The 17,281-nt window shown below is 51.8% G+C and overlaps 2 protein-coding genes across 3 annotated transcripts in view; one reads left to right on the forward strand and one right to left on the reverse strand.

Moving 5' to 3' along the window:
• Window positions 1-1,648, forward strand: part of SYN1 (synapsin I) — a 47,913-nt gene extending 46,265 nt beyond the window's left edge. The window contains 1 exon segment of the mRNA XM_087860281.1: window positions 538-1,648. Coding sequence (XP_087716407.1) covers window positions 538-673 — 136 coding nt within the window. The 3' untranslated portion in view covers window positions 674-1,648.
• ARAF (A-Raf proto-oncogene, serine/threonine kinase) lies at window positions 1,637-12,398 on the reverse strand. 2 transcript variants are annotated; one of them, XM_045788787.2, is made up of 16 exons: window positions 12,269-12,398; window positions 10,820-10,974; window positions 10,546-10,649; window positions 9,674-9,776; window positions 9,426-9,580; window positions 9,220-9,318; window positions 7,198-7,339; window positions 7,068-7,095; window positions 6,834-6,979; window positions 6,538-6,740; window positions 4,638-4,814; window positions 4,489-4,535; window positions 3,907-4,025; window positions 3,539-3,670; window positions 2,454-2,588; window positions 1,637-2,216 (listed from the first exon to the last, which is right to left on the reverse strand). In XM_045788787.2, exons 2-16 carry the CDS (start codon window positions 10,913-10,915, stop codon window positions 2,082-2,084), a joined length of 1,821 nt encoding a protein of 606 aa, XP_045644743.1. In that variant the 5' UTR covers window positions 10,916-10,974; window positions 12,269-12,398; the 3' UTR covers window positions 1,637-2,081. The 2 variants fall into 2 exon arrangements, with proteins under 2 accessions (XP_045644743.1, XP_045644744.1); XM_045788788.2 differs by having other exon boundaries at window positions 10,820-11,014; window positions 12,269-12,377.
• Window positions 12,399-17,281: the final 4,883 nt, after the last annotated feature.

The raw sequence follows: 17,281 nt of genomic DNA on the forward strand, positions 1-17,281 counted from the left end.
GCCCTCACGCTTTCCCTACAGCCTAGGCTCCTTTCTGGGCCACCTCAGTCTCCCCCCAATTCATCACACCATCCTCTCGACTTCTACTGGTCCACTCCAGACCTCCCCCCACATCCAACTGCTCCCCCTTAGACTTGCCCCCCACCCTCTGCCAGCCTGCTCTGGGTGCCAGCCCCACCGTGGTCCCTCCGAGACTCCTCACCCAGACTGGAAAACTCCCCGCCCATCTTCACCTGCACCTCCCACTCCTCCCAGTCTGGCCTAGAATGTGCAGAGGACGTTCAGCCCGGGACTCTGCCCCCTAAGCCCAGGCTTCACCTTGGACCCAGTCGTCCCAGCCTGGCCCAGGGCTTCCCCACTCCACCCGAGAATCCATCAGGGTCCCGGCCTGTGATGGTGGGTGGGAGGGTCACAGGCACAGCCCCAGGACTAGAGGGGCAGGGCTGGGCCGGGCCTGGGGTAACATTATGTTTCTCTCCCCTTCCTCCCTTCCTCCACCCCCCCTTCCTCCCATGCCTCCACCTTGTCTCTCTCTAGCAAATCCCAGTCTCTGACCAATGCCTTCAACCTTCCAGAGCCAGCCCCGCCCAGGCCCAGCCTTAGCCAGGACGAGGTGAAAGCTGAGACCATCCGCAGCCTGAGGAAGTCTTTCGCCAGCCTCTTCTCCGACTGACACCCCACCCTGAGAACCCTTAATTCCTCCTGGGCAACTCCTCTCTGGGCCCTGAATCCATTTCTCACTTTTGGAGTCTCCAAATCCCTTGAGAAGCCCTCTCCTGGTCCACCGAGCTCCCTCTTCTCACGCGGCTGAATGCCCAAGTCCCTGGGGAAACCTCACTCCTGGTCCTAAATCCAATTCTCACTTTTGGAATTCCCAAGTCCTTTTAAAAGCCCACTCCTGGACACCTCAAGACTTACTTTTCAGTTTTAGAACCTCCGAATTCCTGAAGACCTCTACTCCTGGCCCCCCAGAGTGCACTTTCCTTCCCAGAAGCTCCCAAACACCAGGCAACCCGTTCTGGCCCTACCACCGAGTCCCCTCCTGGAGCCCTGAAATTCTTGGAAAACCGTACACCTGATACCAGATCTCTCAAGGACACCTTGAGACGTCTCTCAAGGACGCATCAGAATTTCCGAAATCCTTAAGATACCCCTGCCTTGGAGCCCCTTTCCACAGACCTCCAATCTCTGGAGATCACCTCCTCAGATGCCACTATCCAGCCCAAGAATATCTCCAAACCGCCCCCAACCGCATTCAACACACTGGGAGGTCCTCCCACTGCTAGGACCCTTCTGTTCCCCAGGGACCCATACTCCCACTTTCCTGCCTCTGACGCTATCTTTAAATATGCAAACTCCACCCATCCTCCCAGAATCCTTTGCACATGGAGTGCCAGCGGTCCTCCACTTTCCCACCTTTGCCGTGATGTCTGTGTCTGTGACTGACGTGGCCTCCTCTCGTGCCGTGCTTGGCATATGTGGTCTTCGTTCATCGTGCCGCCTGTGGTGATGCGTGCAGTGGCGCTGTTTGTGTGGTCCGCACTTCCCCCCAACCACTCCTTGCCTGGACTCACCCCCACCCTTCAGCGGCTCTGAACCCCATGAGAAGAGTCGGGAAGCAAAATAAACAAGCAAAGGCCCAGCAGAATTCTGTGCTTCTTGGTGAAGAGGGGAGTCCTTGAATGGTGGGGAAAACACAGAGGGGACCCCCCCAAATCCACAGGGGGTGCTGGGGACCCCAAAATCCAGTGGAAGGCACATCAGGCACAAATTCCAGAGAGGTTCTGAATGGAATCCCTGCCACAAATCCCAGCCATTGGAGATGGAGGAGCTCCCAAATTTAGAAGTATCCCCAAAGCCAAGAGGAAACCAAATTATGGAGGAAGCAGGGGTCTCGGTCTCTGGGGGTCCCCCAATTCCAGAGGCACTGGAAAAGCACATGGGGACCCCCTCATCTCCCAGGATGGGGATGGGGGTCCTGAGGCAGTTATCAGGGCAGAAACAGAACATTGATTGGTTGGTGGGCAGGGCTCCTTGGCATGGCAGGCTGACGCTGGTTCCCTGGTGGCGGGGGGCAGGGCCTAAGGCACAAGGCGGGCTGCGCTGAGTAGGCAGGCAGGCAACTCATCAGCCTGGGTGCGGTGCAAGGAGGGTTCGGAGGCACTCCGCTCAATCTTGGGGAGTGACCGCTGCAGCAGCTCAATCGTGGCCAGGATCTGGGGGCAGGGGCAGGTTGGGGGGGGTGTCCAGCGCCACATGGGCACCCCAACACCCACAAACCCCAGCCTATGGGGGAAGAGCGCACGAGCACGCGCGCACGCACAAACACACACACACCGTCACACAGTACACTTCTGAGCCTTGAACTCGCACAATTCCCACGGACATCCCGGAGTCTTCCTCCTCCTCAGACTCACCCTTCCCAGCATGTCCAGCCCCCCTACCCGGCCCACCTGGGGGAATAGGGGACGTTCCTCCCGCTGGAACTTGAGGCAGTCAGACAGCAGGCGCCGCATGGCCTTAGGGCAGTTGCTGGAGATTTTGCTGAGGTCCGGGGACAGATAGCCACGGCCCACCATAAAGATAATCTGCAGGGACAGGAATGGGGTGTTCTGGGGGCCTGGGCTCGGAGGCTGAGGGAATTCTGGGTCTCAAGGGGCTTTGCAGGCTCATTTTTGGGGATACTAGGGTCCTCTGGGTATTGGGGTCTGGAGGGCCGCGGGGATCTTGTGGACCCAAGGACACTGGGTCTCTGAGGACAGGGACTGGGTCTCTGAGGACAGGGATCCTCTGCAGAACAGAGGGACTGAAGCTTGGGAGAAGTCCAGAATTACAGGTACCCCCTGGTATTCACAGGGGGCTTACAAGCCTGGAAAGTACTAAGTCAGAGGAAACATGAAGTTCTGGGTCTGGAAGGAGCTAAAGGAGTCTAAACCTCAGGGGCTTGTATTTCTCTAGGGCTCTGGCGCCTAGAGAACTATGGGTCCACATGGCCTGTAAGACTGTGAGTGCTCAGACCCTAGAGGATCCCAGGTTTCTGAGGGCCTGGAAGACTCCATGCCTTAAACCTGGAGAACTAGGAGAGCCTGGGGCCCAGAGTATCATGGGTTCCAGGGCCCCCAAAGCCTGCCAGATACCCAAGGCCTGAATGACTGTGGGTATCTGTGAGTATTCCAGAAGCACAGATGGCTTCTGTCGCTAGGACAAATGGGATTCTGGGCTTTGGGACTTGGGGGATTTTGAGTACCCAGGCCAGAGGACGGTAGGTATCCAGAGCTCCAGAGGGCTTCTGGGTGTTTGGGGGCCATGGCGGATTCTGGGTAGAGGGGATTCAGGAGATTTTGGACTTCAAGGACCCAGAGGACTGCAGATGTGCAGGGAAGGTAGGGAAGACCAGAGAATTCTGAGAGTTCTCAGCCCAAAAGAGTTTGGGTTTCTGGGGGAAGTGTGGCATTTCTTTACAAAGGAGGCAATGTGGAGTTTGGAGGCTGAAGGGATTCCTCTGCCTGGGAGATTGTGGGTAAGGTGTGGGGCTCACCTGGTCACGGCTGCCAATGTGGCTGTAAGGCAGCGAGCCGGTCATGAGCTCATAGAGCACAACCCCGTAGGCATAGACATCCGACTGGAAGCTGTAGGGGTTCGGGTCCTGCATACGGATCACCTCAGCCGCCTTCAATAGGGAAGACAAGGCAGGGGGACCATGGAAGTCAGCAGATGGCCGGCCATAGTCCCAGATCCCACTAGCCACACTGGGTACAACTCAGAGCACCCACGTGAGGTAAAACACGAGCCGTCTGACACCCCCATCTGGCCCAAGCATCCCCATCCCCACTCAGCTCCCCATATCGTGCCCCAGCCACCCAGGCCCCTATCTAGATGGCCCCGGTCCAGCCTGGCCCAACTCACCATCCACAGCACGGAGCCTGAGGGCTGCTCCAAGGGCTGGGCCCCACTCCACCGTGTCTTCACCGTGGCCAGGCCAAAGTCACCAATCTTCACTGTGAGCCCCTCATGTAGGAAGATGTCCACCAGGGTCAAGGGCCACTACAGGAGCTCCCAAGAGCCACATCTCCCATCCTGACTGGGCGATTCCCACTGATGCCCCCACACCAGTCGTGCCTCTGACCCTCACCAGAAGCCCCCCAGTACCGCATAAACTAGCTACAATCCTGACTTAGGTGGGGAACTCCAACTAATGCCCCCTACGCCTGCCCCCACCCCGGGACTCCTGACCAGGAAGCCCCCTGAGTGGCACCTGGGCCTGCCACTTCCTCCACAGCTTCCACACCTCAGACCCTGACCAAAGTCCCCAACAACAGCACCCGAACCAGCCACAACCTTGAGTCCTGACCAAGAGACCCTCATTAGAGCCCCTATTAAGTCACGTGACACCTGCCCCTCCCCATACATCTCCAGAAGGCCCCAACAAGAGCCAACCCCGCTAAGCGCCCGCCCCACCCAAGCCCGGAGACGGGGACAGGCAGATACTGTTAGACTTGAGATCTCGGTGGATGATGTTCTTGGCATGGAGGTAGCTGTAGGGGTGGAAGCAGAGGGCAAATCGGCTGGGTGCTACCTCATCTCCCCACCCCAAGCCTCCCGGCCCCCTCCCTTTGTCCCCAGGCCGGGAGGCTCACTCCATGCCCTGGGCAGTCTGCCGGGCCACGTCGATGAGCTGGACCATGTCGAAGCGTGTGTCAGCCACATGCAGGTGGTGGTAGAGGCTGGAGCCCTCACACCACTGTGTGATGATGGCAAATCCCGGCCGGGTCATGAAGCCCATGAACAGCAGGATGTTGACATGACGCGTCTTCCTGTAGGCAGGGAAGGGGGTACCAGGGCAGGAAGGAGAAAGAGCAACTGTTATGCATTTTCGGAGCATCAGGAATGGTGCTGTGCACTGCTGCCTTCTGTCGTCATCTCTGTCCTGTCTATCAGGAGCTAAGGGCCAGACCGTGGCCAGACTCGATGCACTCGTGAGATGAGTCTGATGCGCTAGGATTCCGTCCTGGGGGCTTATGTCCCCAGCCTCCTCAGCCAAGTCTCCCAACAAAAGCAGGAGGGAGAGCCTACCGCCCCCTACCCCTCTACTGACCAGTGGCTCTCCATCATCGACACCTGCCAACATCTGACCTTGACCATGACCTGGGCCTGTGACCATTTTACAGACAAGAAAGTGGAACGCCAACCTTCTTCATTGATACGGCAGCCTAATATTGATAGACGCCGGTAAAAATACCAGTGACGTGTGATTATATCCTGTTAATCACCATGAGAAGCTCAGATGTAAAGAGCTTGGAGTTAGGACTCAGATTAGATCCTGCATTCCAAGCCAGGCTTCCCCAGGTACTCACTGTGCAACCTCAGGGACGACACCTAACCTCTCTGTGCCTCATTTTCCTCAACTGCAAAACTGTGATCATTATATTAGCTACTTTACAGGGATGTTGGCAAGAACAGTTACCAAATCTGTAAGGCACTTGGAACAGCACCCACCACAGCTAAGCACCCTGAAAATGTCACTGTCCTTGTTATTGCTACTGGGTACCTAAGTCTACCTCACAGAAACTCCGTCACGGATGAACAGATCCCCCTCTGGTTTAGAAGAAAACCTTTCCTCCTTACAGGAGAGTAACTGCAGGTATAATGGTAACACAAATGCAAACAACATCGAGAATGCTCTGCAATTCTGCTCACGTCAGAGTGGGTAACAGAGGACAGGAGCGCTCTTCACAGTGGTCCGATTATGGTTAAAATATTAATACAATGCAAACTAACAGCGCGCTCAAATAATTTCACAGAGAGGAGCAGAGAATAAAAGTTTTCTTACTGCAGTGTCCATAACGAGGATAAATGTTAAAATAGCACAAGAAATTATGATAACATCAACTCTGTAACATAATTGTGCCCATTTGTCAGAGGGCAAGTCCACGTCAGCAACGCCAGGAGTGGTAGTAACTAGAGTGGCAGAAAAGGAACACCAGGGTTTCTCAGTGCAAATTAACTAATATAGTATTAATGATGTATTAAGTAGAGCAACTACAGCCGTTAATTAAACAATGACTCAATTACGTTAAATAGTACTGTTCTTTCAATCATGGCATTACTAGGATTAATAACAGGAATCCAACACATAAGCCTAATACTAACGATGTAATACAAGCAGAGGGGAAGGAGGGAGCGGAGGCTTCCTGGCACTGTGGTTAACAGCACGCTGGCAGTGCGAGGGCACGCAGTAACGTCGATGGCCTACGGCCATACCCACCTCATGCCAGGCAAATGAGAAGACCCACGTTTTGGAGGCGGAGGCGTGAATTAATATCAGTATCAACCCAAACCCAAACAACAGTATCATCAGAGGGCCTCTAAACAGAGCCATTTCCCAGAGGGGAAAGGGACATCCCCGATTGAGAAACAGCTCTCAATGATGCTTGTAACACAGCACAAACACGACTCCTGTGCGGGAAGCACCCCGAGCGCGGCCTTTCCCCGGGGAGGCGCCAAAGCTGCCCCGCCCCCCCCCATGTGCAGCCTCACCTGAGCACCTGCATCTCGTTCTTGAAGGCCTGGGCCTGCTCAGCTGTGGGTTGGGCCACCTTGAGCACCTTCACGGCCACATCACCATGCCACCGCCCGCGAAACACGGTGCCAAACGAGCCCGTCCCGATCCTCTTCAGCAGCTGCACCTCGCTGGGTGGCACCTCCCAGTAGTAGCCCGAGTCCCGGTACCCCAGATTCTTCTGTGGGCCACATGGGCGGCATCTCAGGGGCCTGCCCGCTTCCCTCATCACTCGGCCTGCGGCGCCCCCGCCAAAGGCTCCCCCGGAGCTTACCACTTTCTTCTTGTCATCGGCCACGGACTTCCGCTCCCGCTGCTCTGACGGGGACTTGGAATGGGGGGACTTCCTCCCCGAGGACACGCTGGCCGGGCTGGGGCTCCCCCGGGGGGCTCCATCGCCACCACCTCTACTACCAGCAGCTGCAATCATGGAGGGGATGTGAGTGGAGGCAAGGGGGGTGGCGTGAGGGGGCGCAGGGCCCAGGCATGGGGTGGAGGGTGGACTCACCATCGGTGCTGAAACTCTGGGCAGTGAGCTGGAAGAAGACGGACGGGAGTCAGAGAGGGGACACGGGAGCCAAGAGGAACGGCTCTCCCCTCCGCCTGGCGCCCTCGGGGAATGACCCCCCAACACCAACCTGGATGAGGCTGGAGTCCATGGGGGCTGCGGTGCTGACCATGTGGACGTTGGGAGTGGACGTGGAGCGGATGCGCTGGAGTGGGGCGTTGGCAGGGGCAGGGAAGGGAAAGTGCTCAGGGTCGCGGTGCGGGGTGCAGGAGCTGGCAGGGGAAAGGCTGTGAAATCACTGTCGATCGAAGGAGAGAACAAGCAAAGCCGCCCCCCACCCCGGTAAACGTATGTTTAGCTCAGAGTCACTGTCTGCTGTTATCACTGCTATTCACTTCCTCGGGAACACTTACGGAGCGCCTGCCCTGTGGCGGAGCCCATCCTACGGAGTGGAACTAATACTGTGGGCAAAGCGAAAACAAGTTCCTGCCCTCGTGCGGCTGATGTTCCAGTGAGGAGAGAGTGCCAAAAACCACCAAAGAGCATTTAATATGTCCGTTGGTGACAAGGGCAATAAAGGAGAAAATAAAGCAACACGAGGAGACAGAAAGTGTCACGGGTCGGGGCGCCTGGGCGGCACAGCGGTTGGGCGCCTGCCTTTGGCTCAGGGCGTGATCCCGGCGTTATGGGATCGAGCCCCACATCAGGCTCCTCCGCTATGAGCCTGCTTCTTCCTCTCCCGCTCCCCCTGCTTGTGTTCCCTCTCTTGCTGGCTGTCTCTATCTCTGTCAAATAAATAAATAAAATCTTTAAAAAAAAAAAAAAAAAAGAAAGTGTCACGGGTGACGTCTGGGAAGGCTTCCCTGAGGGGACGTCTGCATAAAGACCTAACGGAGGAGCAGCAAGCCACACAGATAGTGGGGGAAAGAGTTATACATAATATCTTCTAAGTGTGTGTACTACTCAGATATATTGTTACAGAATATACAGCATATTATCTGTATTAAAATGCCAACGTTTCCGAATATGCATATTACACTAACGTTATTAACCAGCTGACCCTTGAACAACGCAGGGATGAGGGGCACCACCGACCCCCTGCCCAGCTGAACGTCCATGTGTACCTTCTGACTCCCCCCAAAACTTAACTACTAAGAGCCTACTGTTGACCAGAAGCGCTATCGATAAACAATTAACACATATTTTGTATGTTCTAGGTTATTATATACTGTATTCTTACAATAAAATAAGCTAGAGAAAAGAAAATGTTTCTAAGACAATCGTTAAGAGAAAATACATTTATGGTACTGCATGTAAAAAATCCACGTGTACGTGGACCCACGCAGTTCAAGCCCATGTTGTTCAAGGGTCAACTGTATACGCTATACATAGATGTCCATGTTAATATATAAAGATATATGCTATATATACTTTAATGTCACAAATGTATTTTAAATGTACCTTTCACTATCCTGAAATGCGTATGCAATTAATCCACATATGCCCATAATTAAAAATAACATAACATCCTAACTTTACCATTTTATGTTACATAAAAATGTGTTTTATATTATATAAAAATAGGATAAATAGAACACATGATGTAGTGATAGAATGTACCGTATACATTCTATGACACGTAGACAGATAAAATGCATATTTTATAAACCTATGCTATCTTAGAGCAGTAATATACTTTAATATAGAACTACTACAGTATTATAATACTTAACATAAAGGAGAAATAAAAGGGAATTTATGATGAAACAATACATATTTCAAAATGGAAAGGCTTGAGCATGGTCATACTGCAAGAATTAACGGAACAGTTAGATACTTATATATATGTACTTGTAATTAATAAAGACTTCTTATTCTGTACTAGATCTCATTCTAAGCACTGGATATGCTTTAACACATTTAAATTCTCACCAGAACCCTATGTGGAAAAAGTATCATTATCCCCTCTCTGTAGATGAGAAAACAAAGGCCCAGAAAGATTAGGTGACTTGCCAAGGTCCCACAGCTCCACACCTATAGGTGCTCAATAAGTGTGTGCAAATAAACAAAAGAATCAAGTATGGCTTGTGGTCTACAAAGGCCTCCAGATCTTTTTCTCCCCACAACAGGCCTTCACCTAAGGCATCCCTACCTGGGACCCTGAGGGGTTAGCGGCTCATTCAGGGGGCGGTTCGAGGGAGCCTCGTGCTGTCTGGAGCCTCCGGACAAATCCTGGACACTGTGGTAGAACCTTGAGGGCATTGAGGGGATACAGCAAGGGGACAAGGGTCAGCTATCTATAAGAACCCTGTGGCCTCTGTCGTCCCCACTGCCCCACCCATGCCAGGCCAGGCTCACTGTCGGCAGTTGGTGCTCATGTCAACACAGACTGTGGGGACTTTGGAGGAACAATGCTGGTGGAACTTGTAGCCACAGGTTTGGCAGCGGAAGCCGTGGAACAGAAACTTAAGGCAGAAGTCGCAGAAAGCCAGGCTGAAGAACGTCTTCCGTACCTGCTGCCACAGAGCAGGGAAGGTTGAGGACTGGTCAAGGACCCTCCTTGTCCCATGCCCACAGTCTGCCCCGACTTTCCGCCCCACACTCACAAAATTGTGCATGGTCAGTGGGACGTCTTCAAGGACCTCTACAATGAGCTCCTCTCCATCCAGGGGGGCAATGGCTGTGTCCCAGGCGGTGACTGTCTTTCGCCTGTAGGAGGCATGGAAGGGAGTGAGAGGGTGGACAGGGATCATGGGAGGCAGGGAACCCCCAAAAGTCCCTCCACGCCCACCATCCATGGAGCAACATCTGACGTGTTTAATTTTCATCATGGCAACTCTGGGAACTAGTTACTATCCTGGCCCCCAACTTACAGATGAGGGAACTGAGGCTCAGAGGGATAAAGTGACTGGCCCAAGACCACAAAGGACTGAGTGGCTGGCCAGCATGAAGAGTCCATGCTCTTAACCACAAGGCGAGGAGCAAAGGAGACAGTGAATAAACCACGAAATCTCAGAAGCACTCAGCAAGCCCCTGAAAAAGTGGCTGACGCGGCCCTGAGACGACAAATAAAAAACCACGTGTGCGCTGAATAAAACAATTAAGGAAGCCCAGGCCAGAGGAATAAATGGAAGGCCAGCGTGGCCCAGCTCGGCAGACCGAGAATGAGGAAGCGGAGGGTGCAGAGAGCTGGCAAATGGATGAAACCGTGAAAGAACACCACAGATGAACTCCAGCATGAGGTGCGGGAGCAGGGCGAGGACCTGAGGGCCAGGGAGAGACGAGCTGCTGGCCTCAAAGGCCAATGAACGAATAAAGTCATGAAACAAAAGCTGCATGCACTCATGGATTCCCTGAGCTTAAGGGAAGACTAACGGAAACCACACGACAGATGGAAGGAGTCAGATGCCTCTGAGGAGGGGATGGGAGGCTGGGTGCCCAGTGGAGGGAGGCGAAGTGGCGAGGGGGGCACACTTACCCCTTGATGAGCCGGTAGACCACACAGCAATCCTGATTGAGACCCCGTACCTTGAGGGCCTTGTCTAGAGAGTCGTAGACACTCATGCCATCCCGGACAGTCACCTGTGCGTTTGTGTGTGCAGACAGGCGGTCAGTGCCCAACACGGGACCCAGCTGACTTTCCCGGGCCTCTGCAAAAGCCTCCTCCCCCCACCCCCAGTCAGCGTTCTGATCCAAGACTTAGAACTGGGTCCATTCCCACCCCCTGCCAGCTTTGCCCCGGTCAGACTCACCACTGTGCGTTGCTTGTTGGGCAGGTATACTTTGACAGTGCCCACTGCCCGGGACGGCTCGGCCCCGTTGGCAGGGGGGCCCCGTGGTGGCTCCATGGAGCCTAGGACTTTGTCAAGACGGGCTGAGGCGGGGCTTAGCAGGTGCCATGGGGCTCCTAGAACACAGGAGGAATTCAGAGGTCCAGTAATGAAAGTCTGGAAGCAAAGTGGCGGGGACAAAAAAAAATTCAATCTCCAGGCTCCACATTACCCACCCACCCCACCCCCGTTGCCCAATCTACACACAACAGCCAAGGGATCTTGTAAACACCTCGAACTCATCCAGTCTCTGCTCAGCCTCTCCTTTTGTATGTCTCACTCTTAAGGGTCAAGGTCTAGGATTCGCTGCATAGGGTGGGGGCAGAGGAGAGGGTAGTAACGACATAAGGAAAGGCAGCACACACTCCTGGAGGGCACAGGAGTACCAAGACTCTGTGCTGGGGGGTAACAAGGAAGTCAAGCCACACTGCAATTGGGTGTGTCAGGTACAGAAAGGACCCGAACAGGCTGTCCTGGGTTTTTAATGGAGAAAGGGTGGTTACCACATACTGTGGTGAGGGAGGAGTCACAGCCGGATGATGGGAAAGAAACGGAAGATCATCAGATACTGCCCTTAGTTGGGGGGAAATGGGAATTGCACCAAACAGTGTTCCTAAGGGCCCTGCAGGAATCCCTAAGCCCTGGGCTGTCACGATGGCAGGCTCTGGAACACTGTGTTAGGTGGCTACCGACAGTCTGATGGGGACTCAGCAGAAACTGTGCTGAAGGGACTGTAACGGGGAGAAGAGTGGATAATGGAGATCACAGACATTGTCACGGGGGAATGGAGGGTAAGGGTGCATTACCGAACACTGTGCAGGTGAGATAAACAGGTTTCAAGCGGGGGTGGAGGGGTCGAAAATCCCCCCTAACTAACGAAGGGGTCACGGACATATTACTGGTGACAATGGAAGGAGGCTGGGGAGGGATAAAGAGAAGTAATGGGGGAATCCTCAAACATTCTAATGGGTCGCGACTAGCGAACCACAGCTCCACGCACTCCCCGTTGCCGGCCAGGCAGGGTCATCAAGAGACCTCAAGGAGGTTTAGAGGGAGACTGGGCACCACACCACAGCCCAGGCTCCATTCAGCCCGGCCCCGCCTACTGAGGGCCTTCCAGCTCTGCGCAGGCGCACTGCCACACGCGACGGGCGAAACCATCCCCCGCAGCCTTGCACCCCTATTCCTGTCTACCCACCCCACCCCCGCTGTCGACGATGGTCTCGCCCCAGGTCAAACCACTCCTCCGGTTCCGGGCGGGGGGCGCCGGGGCCCACGCGAAGCCATCCTGGGGCTAAGCTTTCGGTCCCGGCTCCCTGCCCGTGCCCGGCGGTCGCTCCAGAAACCTAACCCCGCCGGACCCGCCCTCACCTGTCACGCCGCTACGGCCACCGCCGCCTCCATCTTGGGCCTGTCTTCTTGTTTCCTTGCAGAGTCCGCCTCCACCGCCCCTCGGACGTTCACCATTGGCTCCGCTGGATTCAGCCCTCCATCCTTATTGGGTTAGGGTCACGCCTGTCAAGGCAGGACCGGCGGAATGTGGGTCGTGTTCCGGATTAGGAGGGGCCACCTGAAACGTCAGGGTCGGAGGCGAATTCGCACGTCCTGACTCGCGCAGGCGCAGTCGGATGGAGACTTGCGTGCCGCGGACTTTAACCCCAACCGTACCGTGGGGGAGTAAAGCCCGAATTTTTTTTCAGTCACTTGGGGCTGACTTGAGGGGTTCCTGAATCTGGGCGGGGAATCCTTAAGTGCCCTTTTTTTTTGGCCAGGGACCCGAAGCCCTAGGTACCCATTTGGGCTTTTCCTGTGTGTCGGTTTTACCGTATTTGAAATGAGTAGCAATCAGACCGCGGAACTGCAACGTCTGCCAGTTCTAAGAAACTTGTAGTCATAGCCTTTGATAACAGCGGATCTCTGGTGGGGCCGGGGCTGGAGTGTCTGGTCCTGGGAGGAGCGGCCTGCTGTTCTGGGCAGTTTACTTTAGGAATGGAGTTGCTAAGGATTTTGAGAGCTTATAGTCATAGATGACCCTGTTGAAGAGGCGAGGGAAGTGTGGACCTGGAATAGGGCACCGAGCAGGGAAATGTGTGAAGGCAATTGTAGGGCAAAACAAATTTTTCAACAGTTGAATTTTCTCTGGTGTCAAAAGTGAACGAGGCTTTCCATCCTCCCTTTTCTTAGAGCATTTCCTTTAGAAAACTTGTAAAAAATTTTCCCTGTCCCTTCCTGATGTATGTAAACGTTGTAAAAAGCTAAATAGGCCTCCAGTCGGTTTCACTACCCAGGAATGTTGTTCCGAAGGGCCTTGGAGCCATCTCTTTGAAATGTAAACATCAACTAGTCTAGCACCCTTATCTCCTCATCTCCTCGTCTCCGTAGGAATTTGACCTAGGCTCTTGGCCCCGAGTTGTTACCTGTTCGTCGAAGAGATAGGTGTTTTATTTTTCCTTTGGGTCAAGGCAGATGGCTACCTCGATCTCCAGGTAAATTGGAGATGAACCATGTATAGCAAATGCTCGAGGACAAATTATTGTCGTTCTTGAGAACATGTATATAACGGGTTATAGCTGCCCGACGGCGTAAAAGATAAGGTTTCTTTCTGTCTTTGAAAGCTCCTAAGCGCGTTGCTTGAGTTGCACACTGCCATCTGGTTTAGTGTTTATTCGAAAATAAAACTGTTTCATTCTTTCCTACCTTTGTGGAGAGGATTCACAGGCTGGCACAAGATTTAATTTTTTAATCATTTCCCCGACAGTGAGAACGGCCTGTGGTGTTCGAACTGGCTCCATTCTCCTGTTTGGATCCTGAGCATTCCTTATGTGGTGAAATGGGAAAGAGCAGAGCAAAGTCACTAGTAATGGAGCCGTCAACATGCTTCAATGTGTATTTAATGTTTCTCTGCCTATAGAGAGACAAAAGTTTGGCTTACTGGGCTGTCATATAACCTCCATTTCCCATCACCCCATTCTATTTGGATTTTCACCATTCAATGGCAAAAATCAAAAAGACTGACAATAAATACCACATGTCGTTGAGAATGTGGGGCAACTGGAACTTTCAAGCATTGCTATTGGGAGTGTAAAATGGTGAACCACTTTGGAAACAGATCGGAAGCTTCTTATAAAGGTAAATACATGCAATCCAGCAATCTGACTCCTAGGTAGTCAAAGGAATAAGAACATATGTCCAGGGGCGCCTGGGTGGCACAGCGGTTAAGCGTCTGCCTTCGGCTCAGGGCGTGATCCCGGCGTTCTGGGATCGAGCCCCACGCCAGGCTCCTCTGCTATGAGCCTGCTTCTTCCTCTCCCACTCCCCCTGCTTGTGTTCCCTCTCTCGCTGGCTATCTCTATCTGTCAAATAAATAAAATCTTTAAAAAAAAAAAAAAAGAACATATGTCCAGTGATGTGTTGGTAAATGTTTAACAACCAGCTCTCCAGGAAAAAAAAAAACCAACTTCTGCTTTGTAGCATTTGCCAACTATGGTGTAAACACTCCCACCATGACTTATTTCAAGCTACTAATATGACATCACTGAACCACAGCTGAGATTTGCAAAATCGGCTCGAGCCATCCACAGCATGTGATTGCAATATGCCCACACAAAAACTTGCACTCAGATGTTCATATTAGCTTATTCATAATAACAAAAAACTGGAAACAGCACAGGTGTCCAGCAACAGAAGAATTGACAAGAAACGCAACAATGGGATCGTGGAATACTATTTAGCAATGAAAGGAAACAAACTACTTCCTTTGTCTCCGAATCTCATAGACATAGAGTTGAGTGAAAGAAGCCAGACTCAAAGGAGAAATACTGTATCATTCCCTTTGTATGCAAGTCTAAGTCGAGCAAAACTAACCTATAATGAGGGATTTCAGACTAGTTGTCCTAGGGGAGAATAACTGGGAAGGGCAGGAAGGAACTTTTGGAGGTGACTGGACTGTTCAGTATGCATCTGTCAAAACTCGTTGAAGTCTGTATTGAAACGGGACATTTTATTGTATGTAAAACATACCTCATAAAAAACGCATGGCAAAAAAGTGGCTTCAAATATAATCCCAAACATCTTGATTTCTTACAAATTCTTATTGGTTAGAGAAGTTTTTAAAAATTCTCTTTTCTGAAATTGAATCCCTGGGCCCCAATCTCCATTTCTCAGTGCAAGAGCCCTGGCAGCCACCTCAGTGCCACAGCCCAAAATACTCACTCCAACTAAGAATAATTTCCAGGGCCCCGGGAATACATTTTAAATTTCAATTCATTGAAATATTAGTTATGTATTATTTAATTTGTTTAAAAATGTTAATTTCTAGACAGTATTTGAAGACAGACTTCTCGCTGTTGCACGACCTTTGCAAAAAAAAAAAAAAAATATGGGGGCGCCTGGGTAGCGCAGTCGTTAAGCGCGCTCAGGGCGTGATCCCGGGCGTTCCGGAATCGAGTCCCACATCGGGCTCCTCCACTGGGAGCCTGCTTCTTCCTCTCCCACTCCCCTGCTGTGTTCCCGCTCTCGCTGGCTGTCTCTCTGTCACATAAATAAATAAAAAATCTTAAAAAAAAAAAAAATCCCTCCATAAACTCACTGCGCAGGCGCTGGGGGGGTGGGGGTGGGGGTGGGAGGAGACGGATGGTGGAAAGAGGGCAATCCTTTCTCTCCCAAGGACTCATAGATTCACTTCGAACCCATCCCAGCTGGCATGACTTCAGCCAAGTATTTCACAGGTACCTGACAAGCCATGAAGGCCTTTAAAGTGATTTGGGTTTTTCACATCAGCGTCATCATACATTTAAAACCATCAGAAGCACCATGTGTTAAAACAAAAATTAAAACCAGAACTAGCTGATTATGATTTTTTCGAAATTATCCAGCTAGAAATTTTAAACGATTTTAAAGTGGTTGTTGGTTTTTATTATTGTTGATTTAGAAGTCTTAGAAACGTGTCTACAAACATATAAACTTAGAGGGCTTCCTGGGTGGCTCAGTCGGTTAAGCGTGTGCCTTCGGCTCAGGTCATGATCCCAGGGTCCTGGGATCTAATCCCACATGGGGCTCTGCTCAGCAGAGAGTCCGCTTCTCCCTCTCACTTTCCCTCTGTGCTCTCTCTCTCTCTCAAATAAATAAATAAAATCTTAAAAAAATAAAACTATATATAAAATTTGAAGTGTTCACCAACTGCTGTTGTAATGCTACCCATTTTCCAGCTGAGCAAATTGAGGTTCAGACCGCCCTAACTGGAGGGAGAGGGAGGAGAGCTCAGTCCAGGAATTCAAGTTTGATAAAAACTGTTTAACAGGGATGCAGGTCAGGGACACCTCCTTAAGCAATCTTGGATCCACCCCAGCAGTCCTGACGGCCTGAGGCCCGTGTCTAGAACCTGCCACGCCCATTTCCCAAAGCCAACGCCCTTGCCCCCCCCCGCCTCCCTCCCCCGCTGCCGCCGCCTGGAGAATGCCATCTCTGAGACCCGATCGCAATGCCTCCCTCTCAGCTATCCATTTGGGAAGAGATGACCACGTATATACACATTTCACTGAGGAGGGAGACTTCGCTAGGCGCCCCACAGGCCTAACTCAGGACCCTCACCTACCGGCTCCCCTAGGCCACTGGTGGTCTGCGGGGAGCCACTCGGCGCTCCAGGCCCTCGGCAGGCGTCGAGATCAGCCAATGGCAATGGAGAGGAGGGTGGGTTTTGGGATGCCGCGGGCATTGATAGGTTCTACCGCAACCCCGGACGTTTAAGAATGAGAAGAGAGAGGACGTCCGGACGCCGAGGAGCCACTGACAAACCAATAGCCACGCACAGGAGGTGGGCTTAGGGCCATCCCAGCCAATGGGAGGTGATGCAAGCCCGAGACGTGCTACAAACCAGCAACTTCACGTTACTTTTAAATTAATGGCAATGCAGCTGTAATCGAATGCAGCTGTAATCGGTCCATCAAAGCAGAGTGTGGAAGTTTCCACTTCCGAATATTCCTTGAAGAGATTTTTAATATACAGCCCAGGGGTAAGAAGTGTGGGGAATTTACCTGTGAACCAGAACATTACTTCTAACATAAATTTTCCTCATTAAAAAATCTTTCCAACAAAATGCATCGAGCAGGAATTTGAATTTGCTATCCCTGTGATCCAAATTGATGAAAAACACAGCATTAAACCAACACAGGATTCTTGTGTTTAAAAAAGTTTTTGAGTTCATTATATGCTACATATGGCATTTCCATGCTTTCATAAAATTAAGCAAACATGCAGGTTTGTGTATCTTCAATCTCCAAATCTAAGGATCAGAGGAGTAAAAAAAAAAAAAAAGTCAATTAGTTCTCAATAAAGGGGGAAAATAATTAAAGCAAATAAGAGTCCTGTAATTGTTATTAAAAATTT

This window comes from Ursus americanus, chromosome X, assembly GCF_024610735.1.
Source record: "Ursus americanus isolate L20-20 chromosome X, mUrsAme1.1.p, whole genome shotgun sequence".
In the NCBI taxonomy this organism is placed as follows: domain Eukaryota; kingdom Metazoa; phylum Chordata; class Mammalia; order Carnivora; family Ursidae; genus Ursus; species Ursus americanus.

Bases quoted from the DNA above. Each gene is read 5' to 3' on its own strand.
- ARAF (XM_045788787.2), bottom strand. From the start codon at position 10,915: ATGGAGCCACCACGGGGCCCCCCTGCCAACGGGGCCGAGCCGTCCCGG. The intron at 9,581-9,673 runs GTGAGTGTGGGG...CTGTGGCAGCAG, and splicing joins CACTGACCATGCACAATTTT to GTACGGAAGACGTTCTTCAG. The intron at 2,217-2,453 runs GTGGGCCGGGTA...CCCTGCCCCCAG, and splicing joins AACGTCCCCTATTCCCCCAG to ATCCTGGCCACGATTGAGCT.